Consider the following 13959-nt stretch of genomic DNA (forward strand, 5'->3'; position numbering starts at 1 on the left):
CACATTATGCCCCTTTTCCTCCTTACACTTCGTAATTAGTTGATTTTAGTCCTTAGTAGCATGGTTAACTTATTTATAGTAGTTACATGTCTTGCAGGAGTTAGGGAAACCCCGTGAAAAATGTTATGGCTAATCACAACTATAAAAAAGGATTGAGACCCGGGCTCTTTCGAATCCTCCTCTTCCTATACATTGAAACGCATGGAATCTTCATTTCATCCCTTAACCTCTTCCTAAATTATATCCTTTGGGTTTTTTATCAGGGAAAATTTTAAGGATGGAAATTTAATTTAAAGTTTAGAAACCTTGGCGAATCTTATTAATCCATAATATGAAAATTATAAAATATTTGGAGATATTTTTATAAAATCATTCAAATTTCTAATGATTTTATATAGCCTTCATAAAATTTTGGTGATAGTATCTATAAATCTTTGGTGATTTTTAATGTAAAATAATTTTATCCTATAAAATTTAGGTGAATCGATTTTAGGAAAAATGGAAATTAGTGAATCGTTTTTGGGAAAAAACATGGAAAATTAGCCCATCTGCAAATATTAGCCCCTAAAAGTTTCCATGTTTGTTATAGATGGCCATTAAAGCTTTGGACACTTTTGTCTCTTGCACCCTATATGTATTAGTATTGTACTCTCTTAACAAATCCAGTGTGCAACAAATACATATTCTATGTCCTACTAACATGCAAAATTGATATGGACTTATAAAGGAAAGAAAAAAATAAAGATACAAACCTAAGTATCGAGATGTCTCACAAATAAAAATTCATTTCATTAATATCAAAGAACTGAAATATTCTTACATACATAATGGAAATAAACTAGCTCGGGCGATGGTAGCTTATCTTTGAGAAGAGGTGTGGTAGCTAAATGCCTCTCAATTATGTTACAATGTGGCTCAGTGGCCTTTTTATTGTTGAGAAACAATGACAAACCCTTAACATCTAAAAACCTAACCCTAAGAGATGATATCTAATCTAACATTATTGATCAGTTCTTTTATATGTGATATTATGACATGGCCTTGATATGTACTTTTGCAGCTATGATCAGATGATCCACTGTGTATTTCTCAGTTTCCTTTGTACTTGTATACAAATTGGATCCCCTCTACACTTGATATGTGGACATGCTTTATTATCTTTGAGAATGGGTATGATTGCCTTAGACATGATATTTCTTTCTGATCTCTTCCACTGCTTTGGCTGGCTAGAATCTAGTGACCTCCTCCCAATTCCTCGCATGGTTATTTCTATACACTTAATACATTTTGGCCACCATGTACTCCTTCTGACCTGATATATTAGGGAGCATCTATTATAGCATCATTTATCACCCTTATATACTTGATGCTCTGAGTCATGGTGTTGGGCAACCCTTTACCTTCACAATTGGTCCATTTACTAAAAAACATTATTTTAAATTCCATACGTGACTCTTCCCTTCCAAAAACGTGTGCACATGTGGGTATAGATATAACCAACCCGCGTATATAATTTAAAAAATGAAAAAAATATAAAATCACTATTTTATGGGCGGGGTTTATGGGTTACACCAGAAACCTACCTACAAGAGCCCGTGGCCTAACTCTATCCCAACTAAAAAAACTATTTTTAGGTGATATAAATACACCTCATCGGGAAGGCCTAAGGAGGGAGAAAGATAGGATATTGACATTATATCCAATTAGTCCCTGATCAAGTCTAATTTATCCCTGTGTCTCCTACACTCCCAGCTATAGGAAACCCTTATTTCCTCATAGAGATGTCCATCTCATTTATATGGCATCCATTTGTATTCATTTGAAAGAGGATTGTTGAGGCTTGGGCTGGATAGATCCAGAGGAAGGTTTCACTTTGAGCCTTGGATGAATCAGGTTGTATTCTTACACATTCTTTTGCAGCCATCGATAAACAAGCTTTGTCTTGTTCGTGATGTTATGATCTTAATTCTTTAATTCATGTTATGATCTACTTATGTAAGATTTTGATTTTTTATACCTATATTCTTATATGATCTAACATGCATATATTTAACATGCTTTGAACTACTGCTAGTATATATGCTTTTCCTGAATAAGTTGGAGGTTCCGAAGCATTGGAGGAAGGAGAGGGTTTGCACCCTACGGGAACAACCTCAAACGTAGGACCTTCTCTTCTTCCCACTTTAGTAGTTTAATCATTAGGATTTCTTGTTTTCTTGCTTCCTGTTGGTGTATGCCCTTCGATCTCTTAGGGTTCTCAACCTAGACCCTATGGTGTATTATTCCCGTAACACTCCTCCCGGGTTTTTGGATGAATTCTCTTTCTATAAACTTAATATATTTCGGCCATCATGTACCCCTTCTAACCTCCTATATTAGGGGGCATATGTTATAGCATCATTTAGCACTCCTGTAGACTTGATGCTCTTGTATGGCCTTGGGCAACCTTTTCCCATGCACACTCAATCTTATATTAAAAAACAATATTTCAAATTCCATACACGACTCGTCCCATTCAAAAGTGAGTACATACGTGGGTTCTATAACAACATACCCACGTATACATTTTTAAATATGAAAAAATAAAATAATATGTTATTTTTTCCGGGAGGGCTTCATGGGTTTTAGCGAGAGCCCACCTATAGGAGCCCGTAGCACAACTGAATTAACTAATTTCAGATCATATATCTACACACCTTGGGTAGGCCTAAAGGACATAAGAGAAGGTATATCAACATTATACCCATTTTTCTCCCATATAAAGTCTGACTTTCAGGTGCCTCTTGCACTCCGAGTCTTTATGGAAACCCTGGTTTCCCTTACATAGATGTTCATCATCTTTACAACATCTCCTTACATTGATTAGAGAGGTTGTATTTGTCGCTCGGGCTGGACGGATCTAGAGGAAGGTTTATTCGGTGCTTTGGCTTGGATCAGGTTGTACCTTTCCTATACCTATTGTTGATTATCAATAAAGAAGCTTATGCCTTGTTCCTAGTATGTTATTTCCTCAAGAATCACAATTCCTATGTTTATATATGATGATCTAACGTATCGTTTATCTATGCACATTCAATTACATATGACATATATGCTTCTCTGAATTGATTTGTAGGCCTTCTCAATTGTGGAGGAAGCAGAGGGTTTGGACCCTACGGGAGAATAATCAAACGTAGGACCTCTAGGTAAGTTTCCAAATCCACATTTAATAATTCACATGTTTGACATGCTTGCGTGACTGCTTCTTGTTGATTTTCTTGTTCTGCTCCCTTGAGGTTGTCAACCCTTACCTTAGGGAACTTTTCCCAGCAACATCTAGTTTCCTTTTTTTTTAATTGGATATTCAGGAATAATATCCATAAAATAATACTTATAGAAAAACATTCTAGTAAGTTATATTTCTTTTATGACAAACATTGTTGTAGGAGATTTTAAATAGTTTTCTAGTTTTGTTTTTTCTTTTTCCTTCTTAATTGGACATTGCGGTGATATCCTAAAATAATTATGTATTGTATTTGAATTTAAAAATACTCATTGCAATTTCCCACGGGGCATAAATTGGTGGTGATGGGGCGTGTTGTTAAGACACTCCATGATGTAAAGGTCACTGGTTCGAAACTATTTGGAAAAAAATCATGCCATAGTAAAGCTTGATGTATCCTAACCTTCTAAGAAAGAATAATAATTTCAATGTAGCTAAAAAAATTACCCTGAAACAATAAAAAAATAATTCTCCTATTGAATTCCCTCTGTATATATCGTTTATATATAAAATATAAGAAAAGTGTCATATTAAATTCATATCCTTACTATATAAATTATAATATTATTGAATTAATGCAGTATATGAGTTTGGCTTGAAGATATCATTTTTTCTTTGAGGTCTACACAACTTCACATTGGATTACTATATAGGTTATAATATTGTTGATTTTTGTTGTGTATGAGATTTGGATTGAAGATAAGATTTTAAAATCTTCACAACTTTACTTAATAAAATATTTGATGTAAGCATTAAATTTTCGTTTTCATATGAAAAAATTAACTTTGGCAATATTAAAAAAACACTTAAAATTAAAATGTAACTTTCTTATTGAATTTGATCTCTCTCACCTAAATAGTCTTATATATCTTTGTTTGTTTCCTTATTGTGGACTTTTCTATGTTTTGGCTTTTCATACTTTTCGTTCAATATTAACCTAAATCTCACAATAACTTCTTCTAATGGAAATAGTCCTACAGGAATTTATTCAATTTGAAATTTCTTGGAATTATAATAAGTTTGTAGATTATTTAATTTAACCGGGGTAAGGCTTTTCCTTCTTTGTTGTTGGTTATATATCTTTTTCTTTGCTTATTCTGGAGGTCTTTTCTATGTTTTGGCTTTTCATACTTTTCGTTCAATATTAACCTAAATCTCACAATAACCTCTGCTAATGGAAATAGTGCTACATGAATTTATTCAATTTGAAATTTCTTGGAATTATAATAAGTTTGTAAATTATTTAATTTAAGTGAGGTAAGGCTTTTGCTTCTTTGGAATTTATTCATATAATAAAAACAAAATGTAAATAGCAAAGGTTTACATTATCATTTAAAAGAATATATATATATATATATATATATATATATATATATATATATATATATATATATATATATTCCAAAAAGAAATTAAAATAAAATAAATATGGTCCATTTTTAACACCATGTTGGTTAGAGGACGAAAGATGGAGCAAAGCGACTTATTGAGAAGATTAAAGTCACAGACATAAAGACAACGACATATTTCAATTTTTGGGTTATGCCAGGTTGAACCTGTACCTAATGTTGATTATCAATAAAGAAGCTTATATGTTGTTCCTAATATGTTATTGCCTCAAGAATCACAATTTCTATGTTTATATATGATGATCTAACACATCTTTTATGTATGCACATTCAATTATATATAATGTATATGTTTCTCTGAATTGATTTGGAGGCCTACTCAATTCTGGAGGAAGCAGAGGGTTGGGAACAGGAGCATCATCAAAAGTAGGACCTGTGGGTAAATTTCCAAGTCCACATTTAGTAATTCACATGTTTGACATGCTTGCTTGACTCCTTGTTGATTTTCTTGTTCTGCTGTGTTGAGGTTGTCAACCCTTAACTTAGGGAAAATTTCCCACCAACATCTAGTTTCTTTTTTTTAATTGGACATTGGATTAATATCCATAAAATAATAGTTATAGAAAAACATTCTAATAAGTTATATTTCTTTTAGGACAAACTTTGTTGTAGGAGGTTTTAAATAGTTTTCTAGTTTTGTTTTTTTTTTTCTTTTTTAATTGGACATTGCCGTGATATCCTAAGATAATTATGTATTATATGGGAATTTAAAAATACTCATTGCAATTGCCCACGGGGCTTAAATTGATGGTGATGGTGTGTGTTGTTAAGACACTCCATAATGTAAAGGTCATCCATTAGAAACTATTTGAAGAAAAATCGTGTCATATTAAAAGTTGATGTATCCTAACGGCCTAAGAAAGAATAATAATTTCATTGTATCTAAAAAAAGACCCAAAAAAAAAAAAAAAATTCTTTTATTGAATTTCCTCTATATATATCATTTATATATAAACTATAAGAAAAGTGTCATATTAAATTCACATCCCTACCATATAAATTATAATATTATTGAATTAATGCAGTATATGAGTTTGGCATGAAGATATCATTTTTTGCTATTGGTCTACACAACTTCACATTGGATTACTATATAGATCATAATATTGTTGACTTGTGTTGTGTGTGAGATTTGGATAGAAGATAAGATTTTAAAATCTGCACAACTTTATTTAATAAAATATTTGATGTAAGCATTAAATTTTCATTTTCATACGAAAAAAAAAAAATTGGCAATATTAAAAAAACACTTCAAATTAAAATGTAACATTCTATTAGAATTTGATCTCTCTCACCTAAATAGTTTTATATAACTTTGTTTCTTTACTTATTCTAGACTATTCTATGTTTTGGCTTATATATCTTTTCCTAAATAGTTTTATATAACTTTGTTTCTTTACTTATTCTGGACTATTCTATGTTTTGGCTTTTATATCTTTTCCTAAATAGTTTTATATAACTTTGTTTCTTTACTTATTCTGGACTATTCTATGTTTTGGCTTTTCATACTTTTCCTTCAATATTAACCTAAACCTCACAATGAAATAGTCCTACAGGAATTTATTCAATTTGAAATTTGTTGGAATTATAGTAAATTTGTAGATTATTTAACTTAAATGGGGTAAGGCTTTTGCTTCTTTGTTTTGGCTTATGTATATTTTCCTTTGCTTATTCTGGAGGACTTTTCTATGTTTTGGCTTTTCATACTTTTAATTCAATATTAACCTAAATCTGACAACAAGTTTTGCCAATGGAAACTTATTCAATTTGAAATTTGTTGTAATTATAATAACTTTGTAGATTATTTAATTTAAGTGGGGTAAGGATTTTGCTTCTTTGTTTTGGCTTATATATCTTTTTCTTTGCTTATTCTGAGGACTTTTCTATGTTTTGCCTTTTCATATTTTTAGTTCAATATTAACTTAAATCTGGCAATAACTTCTGCTAATAGAAATAGTTCTACAAGAATTTATTTAATTTGAAATTTGTTGGAATTATAATAAGTTTGTAGATTATTTAATTTAAGTGGGGTAAGGCTTTTACTTCTTTATTTTGGCTTATTTGGATTGAAGATAAGATTTTAAAATCTGCACAACTTTATTTAATAAAATATTTGATGTAAGGATTAAATTTTCATTTTCATATGAAAAAAAAAAAAAAAAATTGGCAATATTAAAAAAACACTTCAAATTAAAATGTAACATTCTATTAGAATTTGATCTCTCTCACCTAAATAGTTTTATATAACTTTGTTTCTTTACTTATTCTGAACTATTCTATGTTTTGGCTTATATATCTTTTCCTAAATAGTTTTATATAACTTTGTTTCTTTACTTATTCTGGACTATTCTATGTTTTGGCTTATATATCTTTTCCTAAATAGTTTTATATAACTTTGTTTCTTTACTTATTCTGGACTATTCTATGTTTTGGCTTATATATCTTTTCCTAAATAGTTTTATATAACTTTGTTTCTTTACTTATTCTGGACTATTCTATGTTTTGGCTTTTCATACTTTTCCTTCAATATTAACCTAAACCTCACAATGAAATAGTCCTACAGGAATTTATTCAATTTGAAATTTGTTGGAATTATAGTAAATTTGTAGATTATTTAATTTAAATGGGGTAAGGCTTTTGCTTCTTTGTTTTGGCTTACGTATATTTTCCTTTGCTTATTCTGGAGGACTTTTCTATGTTTTGGCTTTTCATACTTTTAATTCAATATTAACCTAAATCTGACAACAAATTTTGCCAATGGAAACTTATTCAATTTGAAATTTGTTGTAATTATAATAACTTTGTAGATTATTTAATTTAAGTGGGGTAAGGATTTTGCTTCTTTGTTTTGGCTTATATATCTTTTTCTTTGCTTATTCTGAGGACTTTTCTATGTTTTGCCTTTTCATATTTTTAGTTCAATATTAACTTAAATCTGGCAATAACTTCTGCTAATAGAAATAGTTCTACAAGAATTTATTTAATTTGAAGTTTGTTGGAATTATAATAAGTTTGTAGATTATTTAATTTAAGTGGGGTAAGGCTTTTACTTCTTTATTTTGGCTTATTTGGATTGAAGATAAGATTTTAAAATCTGCACAACTTTATTTAATAAAATATTTGATGTAAGCATTAAATTTTCATTTTCATATGAAAAAAAAAAAAAAAATGGCAATATTAAAAAAACACTTCAAATTAAAATGTAACATTCTATTAGAATTTGATCTCTCTCACCTAAATAGTTTTATATAACTTTGTTTCTTTACTTATTCTGAACTATTCTATGTTTTGGCTTATATATCTTTTCCTAAAAATTTTTATATAACTTTGTTTCTTTACTTATTCTGGACTATTCTATGTTTTGGCTTATATATCTTTTCCTAAATAGTTTTATATAACTTTGTTTCTTTACTTATTCTGGACTATTCTATGTTTTGGCTTTTCATACTTTTCCTTCAATATTAACCTAAACCTCACAATGAAATAGTCCTACAGGAATTTATTCAATTTGAAATTTGTTGGAATTATAGTAAATTTGTAGATTATTTAATTTAAATGGGGTAAGCCTTTTGCTTCTTTGTTTTGGCTTATGTATATTTTCCTTTGCTTATTCTGGAGGACTTTTCTATGTTTTGGCTTTTCATACTTTTAATTCAATATTAACCTAAATCTGACAACAAGTTTTGCCAATGGAAACTTTTTCAATTTGAAATTTGTTGTAATTATAATAACTTTGTAGATTATTTAATTTAAGTGGGGTAAGGATTTTGCTTCTTTTTTTGGCTTATATATCTTTTTCTTTGCTTATTTAGAGGACTTTTCTATGTTTTGACTTTTCATATTTTTAGTTCAATATTAACCTAAATCTGGCAATAACTTCTGCTAATAGAAATAGTTCTACAAGAATTTATTTAATTTGAAATTTATTGGAATTATAATAAGTTTGTAGATTATTTAATTTAAGTAAAGTAAAGCTTTTACTTCTGTAAAATTTATTTATATAATAAAAATTAAATTTAAATAATAAAAGTTTACATTATCATTTAAAATAATATTTATCATCAAAAAAAAATATATATATATATATAATTTGAGAATAAATATTATTTTAAATGATAATGTAAACTAATATATATATATATATATATATATATATTCTAAAAAGAAATTAAAATAAAATAAATATCGTCCATTTTTAACACTATGTTTCCTCGGACAATATTGGTGAAACCTATAACACGGAATATTTTCGTTCATGTTGGTTAGAGGACGAAAGATGGAGCAAAGCGACTTATTGAGAAGATTAACGTCACAGACATAAAGACAACGGCATGTTTCAATTTCCTGGTCATGCCGGGTTGAACGTGGAGCCAACCCCACTCTTTTCACAAACCAACAATTTCGTTCGATGGAGGGACTGCTTCACAAATCTGATTCGAATAATAAACGTAGTAAAATTAACGCACCACATATAACGACAACGTAAATGTTTCTATCTATGGGCCGTGACTCGTTAAGCCTGGAAATTCATGTTGTATTGTATGTTAATGTCGAAGATTAACGTCACAGACATAAAGACAACGGCATCTTTCAATTTCCGGGTCATGCCAGGTTGAACGTAAAGCCATCCCCACTCTTTTCACAAACCAACAATTTCGTTTGATGGAGGGACTGCTTCACAAATCTGATTCGAATAATAAACGCAGTAAAATTAACGCAACACATATAACGACAACGTAAATGTTTCTATCTATGGGCCGTGACTCGTTAAGCCTGGAAATTCATGTTGTATTGTATGTTAATGTCGAAGATTAACGTCACAGACATAAAGACAACGGCATGTTTCAATTTCCGGGTCATGCCGGGTTGAACGTGGAGCCAACCCCACTCTTTTCACAAACCAACAATTTCGTTCAATGGAGGGACTGCTTCACAAATCTGATTCGAATAATAAACGTACTAAAATTAACGCAACACATATAACGACAACGTAAATGTTTCTATCTATGGGCCGTGCCTCGTTAAGGCTGGAAATTCATGTTGTATCGTATGTTAATGTCATGATTTGCTGTATTGTATGTAATCTAAACAATCATAAAATTGTAAAATGAGCTATATAAATATTTCTTTAATTTTTTTTATTAATTTTTAATGTAATTAAAAAAAAATTGGTACATAAAAGTTATATATATATATAATTGATATTGAAGAGAATGATAACAAGTTAATAGTTATTTATTTAATATTGAATGATAACAATTTTTTTTATATAATGATCATATTATAACACACATGTTATGTCATTAGAGTATAGATTGATATAATGAGGGTTAAAGAAAGTCTTTCGTTAGAAATCACATACACATGTCAGTCATTAGATTATAGATTGATATAATGAGAGTTAAACAAAGTATTTCCGTAGAAATCACATGAGAGAATTTTTTGGTCAACGCTTTTCGAACCAACAAGTGGTTCATCATCATGACCAAATCACATAAGCTTGAATACAGAAATAAGCTTGATCACCGCATTATTGAGCTTTCAAAAGTCCAAAGAAACCGCCTACTTCTAATACGTGTGGTGGAGATTTTCAGAATTTGTTATTAGCTACGTTTGTATTTTTAATGTAGTTCACGGTACTAGCAGCTACGTTGTTCTTTGGTAAAGCTTGTTATTTAGTCTATAAATACATTTTTATTTTGACAGCTTGACCGAGGATTATTTGTGTTTCCTTATATGGTTATGTGCTTGGCCTTGATCCATTGTGTTTCAAAAAACTAAATATCTGCCCACCATTATCATAACATAAATTTTAGTGAAAAAAAACCTAAATATCTGCCCACCATTATGATAAGATAAATTTTAGTGAAAATATCAAATCACTGTGGGATCGTTGAAAATGAAAGCGATCTGATCACCGCATTATTGAGCTTTCAAAAGTCCAAAGAAACCGCCTACTTCTAATACGTGTGGTGGAGATTTTCAGAATTTGTTATTAGCTAGGTTTGTATTTTTAATGTGGTTCACGTACTAGCTACGTTGTTCTTTGGTAAAGCTTGTTATTTAGTCTATAAATACATTTTTATTTTGACAGCTTGAGCGGAGGATTATTTGTGGTTGTGCTTGGCCTTGATCCATTGTGTTCGCTTGTCTCTGCGACTGCAGTGCAGATTGTAAGTTTCATATTGTTTATTGCCTTTGACTAATATTTGTGCTCTTTGCTTCAACATAAATTGTGTATGCGGACATAATAAAACACGTAGCCTGAAATCAACACGCTGTTACTGATAGTTTTATGTGCGAGTTGCAGATTTCTCAAAATACGAGCGATGGCGTCAAATGTGCTTGGCTTTCTTAGTGAGAAGAACATATTGGTTACTGGATCGACCGGTTTCCTTGGAAAAAGTATTAAATATATCAGACAGTACTGTTATTCATATATATATATATATATATATATTTGTACGATAATGAAGCTAATTGCTGTTCACTTGGTGCAGTTTTCATCGAAAAAATATTACGCTCACAACCAGGGATTAGAAGCATTTTTGTTTTGCTTAGGGCGAATGATGCTGAGTCTGCCAAAATCCGATTCAAAACTGAGGTAAAATATCTGAGTACTCTTCCTACTCATAAATTGGTCAATGCTCCGTCTGCGAATGATGTCGTTTCTTCACTATGAATGACAGGTTTTGAAACTGGAGCTTTTCAGAACTTTGAGAGAGCAACATGGAGACAGCTTCGAAAGCTTCATATTCCAGAAAGTTGTTCCTCTGGTTGGAGACATTGCAACGGATCATAATCTTGGAATTTACACCGAGAGCGACAGAGAACACCTCCGGGAAAATCTGGACGCCATCGTACATATTGCAGCCAGCACCGTGTTTGATGACAGGTTTGTTTATATTCGCTTTTTTCAAGATGATTACTTGTTGTTAGAGGAAAGTATTTATATTTGAATGTAAATCCTAATACCTTTTCGCACCACGTAGATATGATACTTCTCTCAATGTCAACACAAAGGGAGCTAAGAATACTGTGGAATTCGCGAAACGGTGCCGTAAGGTTCAAATTCTCGTGCACGTCTCAACTGGTAAGGGGATAGACTCTCATCTTATCCATCAGATAAAAAGGTTTAACGAAGAAAATGGATTTCTTAAACAATAACAAATTTACTAAATTGTGAAGTATATTAGATTTAAAATTAATTATTAAATTTGGGTAGGCCACCATGTGTCGCTCAATTGGCCATCTACAGCCTTGTTATAAAGTAATTTGTAAAACAATAAATTCAAAGTTCAAATTCGTGTCAGAAAAAAACAAATTATTAAATTTGAATGATAATAATAAATAAAAAAAATAATTCAATTAAAAAAATTATGTTAATTTTATTTTATATATTTTTATTTATTTTATTTTCACCTTGTATATAATATGTCATTTTTCTTTAAACCTAAATTTATTAAAATTTGAATTATTTTAAATTAATTGAATTTAGTTTATTTAAAATATTTTTTTAGATATTGTATATTTCAAAAAGCTTTCATAATTTCTATTCTTTAAAATATAAGAAATTATAAATAATTTATATTTAATAATACCAGAATATTTTTAAGTTTCTACAGAAATTAGATTTTTTATACTATTTAAACTTTCACTTTTTTGTTTTGTTTTACAAATTCTTAACTTTACCCATGACAGATAATTATTTCAATAGGTATGATCATTTATCAGAAAAATCATAAATGATCTATATTTAATAATATGAGAATATTTTTAATCTTCTATACAAATTAGATTTTTCGAACCATTTAAACCTTCACTTTTTTTGGTTTTTCGGTTTTACAAATTCTTAAATTTACACATGCAACATAATTATTTCAATAGCTATGACCATTTATCAAATATTTCGATGCAATTATGAAAAATGATTAACATTTTAAAAAATCCAAATAAGTGTTGTTTAATTTGATTCCTATGTGGTTTAATTTCATTCTCCGTCGCTCTGATTTATTCCCTACCATTTTATTTGTCCTAACCTCCATCCCTCCATTTCATTAATAGTTTTAATTAGTCCTCATAATCGTTTTGGATACCATGTGTCGATGCTGTTGTGATGTGTGTGCTACTGTGCTCTTGCTATGCAAGACAATTGTGATGTATCTATGCATTTCTGGTCTCAGATCAGCCTAAGGAACAACGTTGTTAATGTCGAGGGATTCCCAATCACGGCCACGCTGCACTTGTTTAGGATTCGTTCGCATTTCTTTACCCGAAATGCTTTCTTTTGTTAGTTTGTTATTTAGAGTTCTGCTGGTTTTAGGGATGGATCTACTTATACTAATAGATTTGGAGCAAACAAAAAATGTAGCTAGCGTAATATGTAGGCGGCCTTTCTTCAACACACTCAAATGCAAATGCACGCCATGATACTGGTTGTTTATTTTAATTATTTTTCTTAGCAAAGATACGAAAGTGCATAAAATGGTATGCCTAAGATATCAATATCAACTGCTTTTACATCGACGTTTAAAATGCCTATTAATGAATTAGAATGAATTGAAGGATCTTAAAAATGATTGCGGTTCTATATTCAAACGCTAAACTGATGTCCTGAAGATGTGAAATCCTTTCAATTTCGCTGCTTATTATCAATAAGAAGTCGTCTAATCTTAGAAGAAATCAATAATAGTCTAGAGAGTAATAGTAAACCTATATGTTGTTTAGAATAATTGAGTGGTATTAGCTTGAAGATCAATATTGTATATGTTGTATAATTATTATGTATATACCGTGGAATTGGTAGTCTTGTGACCTGTGTTGTTAAATGGCCTATTCCTTATATCTGAAGACATTTTCATTCTATTATAAGGTAAATTTATTAATTTTTATCTTCAAATAATAGTATGGTTTTAAATGAATAAATGTCATTCTTTGTATAGGGTTTAGGTTAATATATTAATATTGTAATATATTAATTACAACATAAATATATTATTAATAATAATATTAATATAATAATAATTTTATATACACTTAAATATGTTTAATTTGTTTAATTTTGTGATTTTGTATAATAATAATAATAATAATAATAATAATAATAATAATAATAATAATAATAATAATAATAATAATAATAAATTTAAATTTAATAATTTAGAATTAGTTAATCACAAGTTTTATAATCAACCATGGTTATCCATGGATATTTATGGTCAACATACTCGACCATATTCATCTAGTGTTAAATATTTCTAATCATAGTTAAGCATGTTCATCCATTGT

The 13959-nt window shown here is 29.6% G+C and overlaps 1 protein-coding gene across 2 annotated transcripts in view; it reads left to right on the forward strand.

Annotated features, from left to right (window-relative positions):
• The first annotated feature begins 10710 nt into the window (after positions 1–10710).
• Positions 10711–13959, forward strand: part of LOC149209325 (putative fatty acyl-CoA reductase 4) — a 44030-nt gene continuing 40781 nt past the window's right edge. The window contains exons 1-5 of one of the 2 annotated variants that reach the window (XM_089396351.1): positions 10711–10844; positions 10982–11076; positions 11172–11275; positions 11384–11566; positions 11664–11764. In XM_089396351.1, the coding sequence (XP_089252477.1) occupies positions 11011–11076; positions 11172–11275; positions 11384–11566; positions 11664–11764 (454 nt within the window). In that variant the 5' untranslated portion in view covers positions 10711–10844; positions 10982–11010. Of the gene's footprint in view, positions 10845–10981; positions 11077–11171; positions 11276–11360; positions 11567–11663; positions 11765–13959 lie in introns of both variants that reach the window. The other variant, XM_089396350.1, reaches the window with a different exon arrangement.

This window comes from Pinus tabuliformis, chromosome 1_2, assembly GCF_031772625.1.
Source record: "Pinus tabuliformis cultivar Carrire ecotype Pingquan chromosome 1_2, CPIR1, whole genome shotgun sequence".
NCBI classification, from domain to species: Eukaryota; Viridiplantae; Streptophyta; class Pinopsida; order Pinales; family Pinaceae; genus Pinus; species Pinus tabuliformis.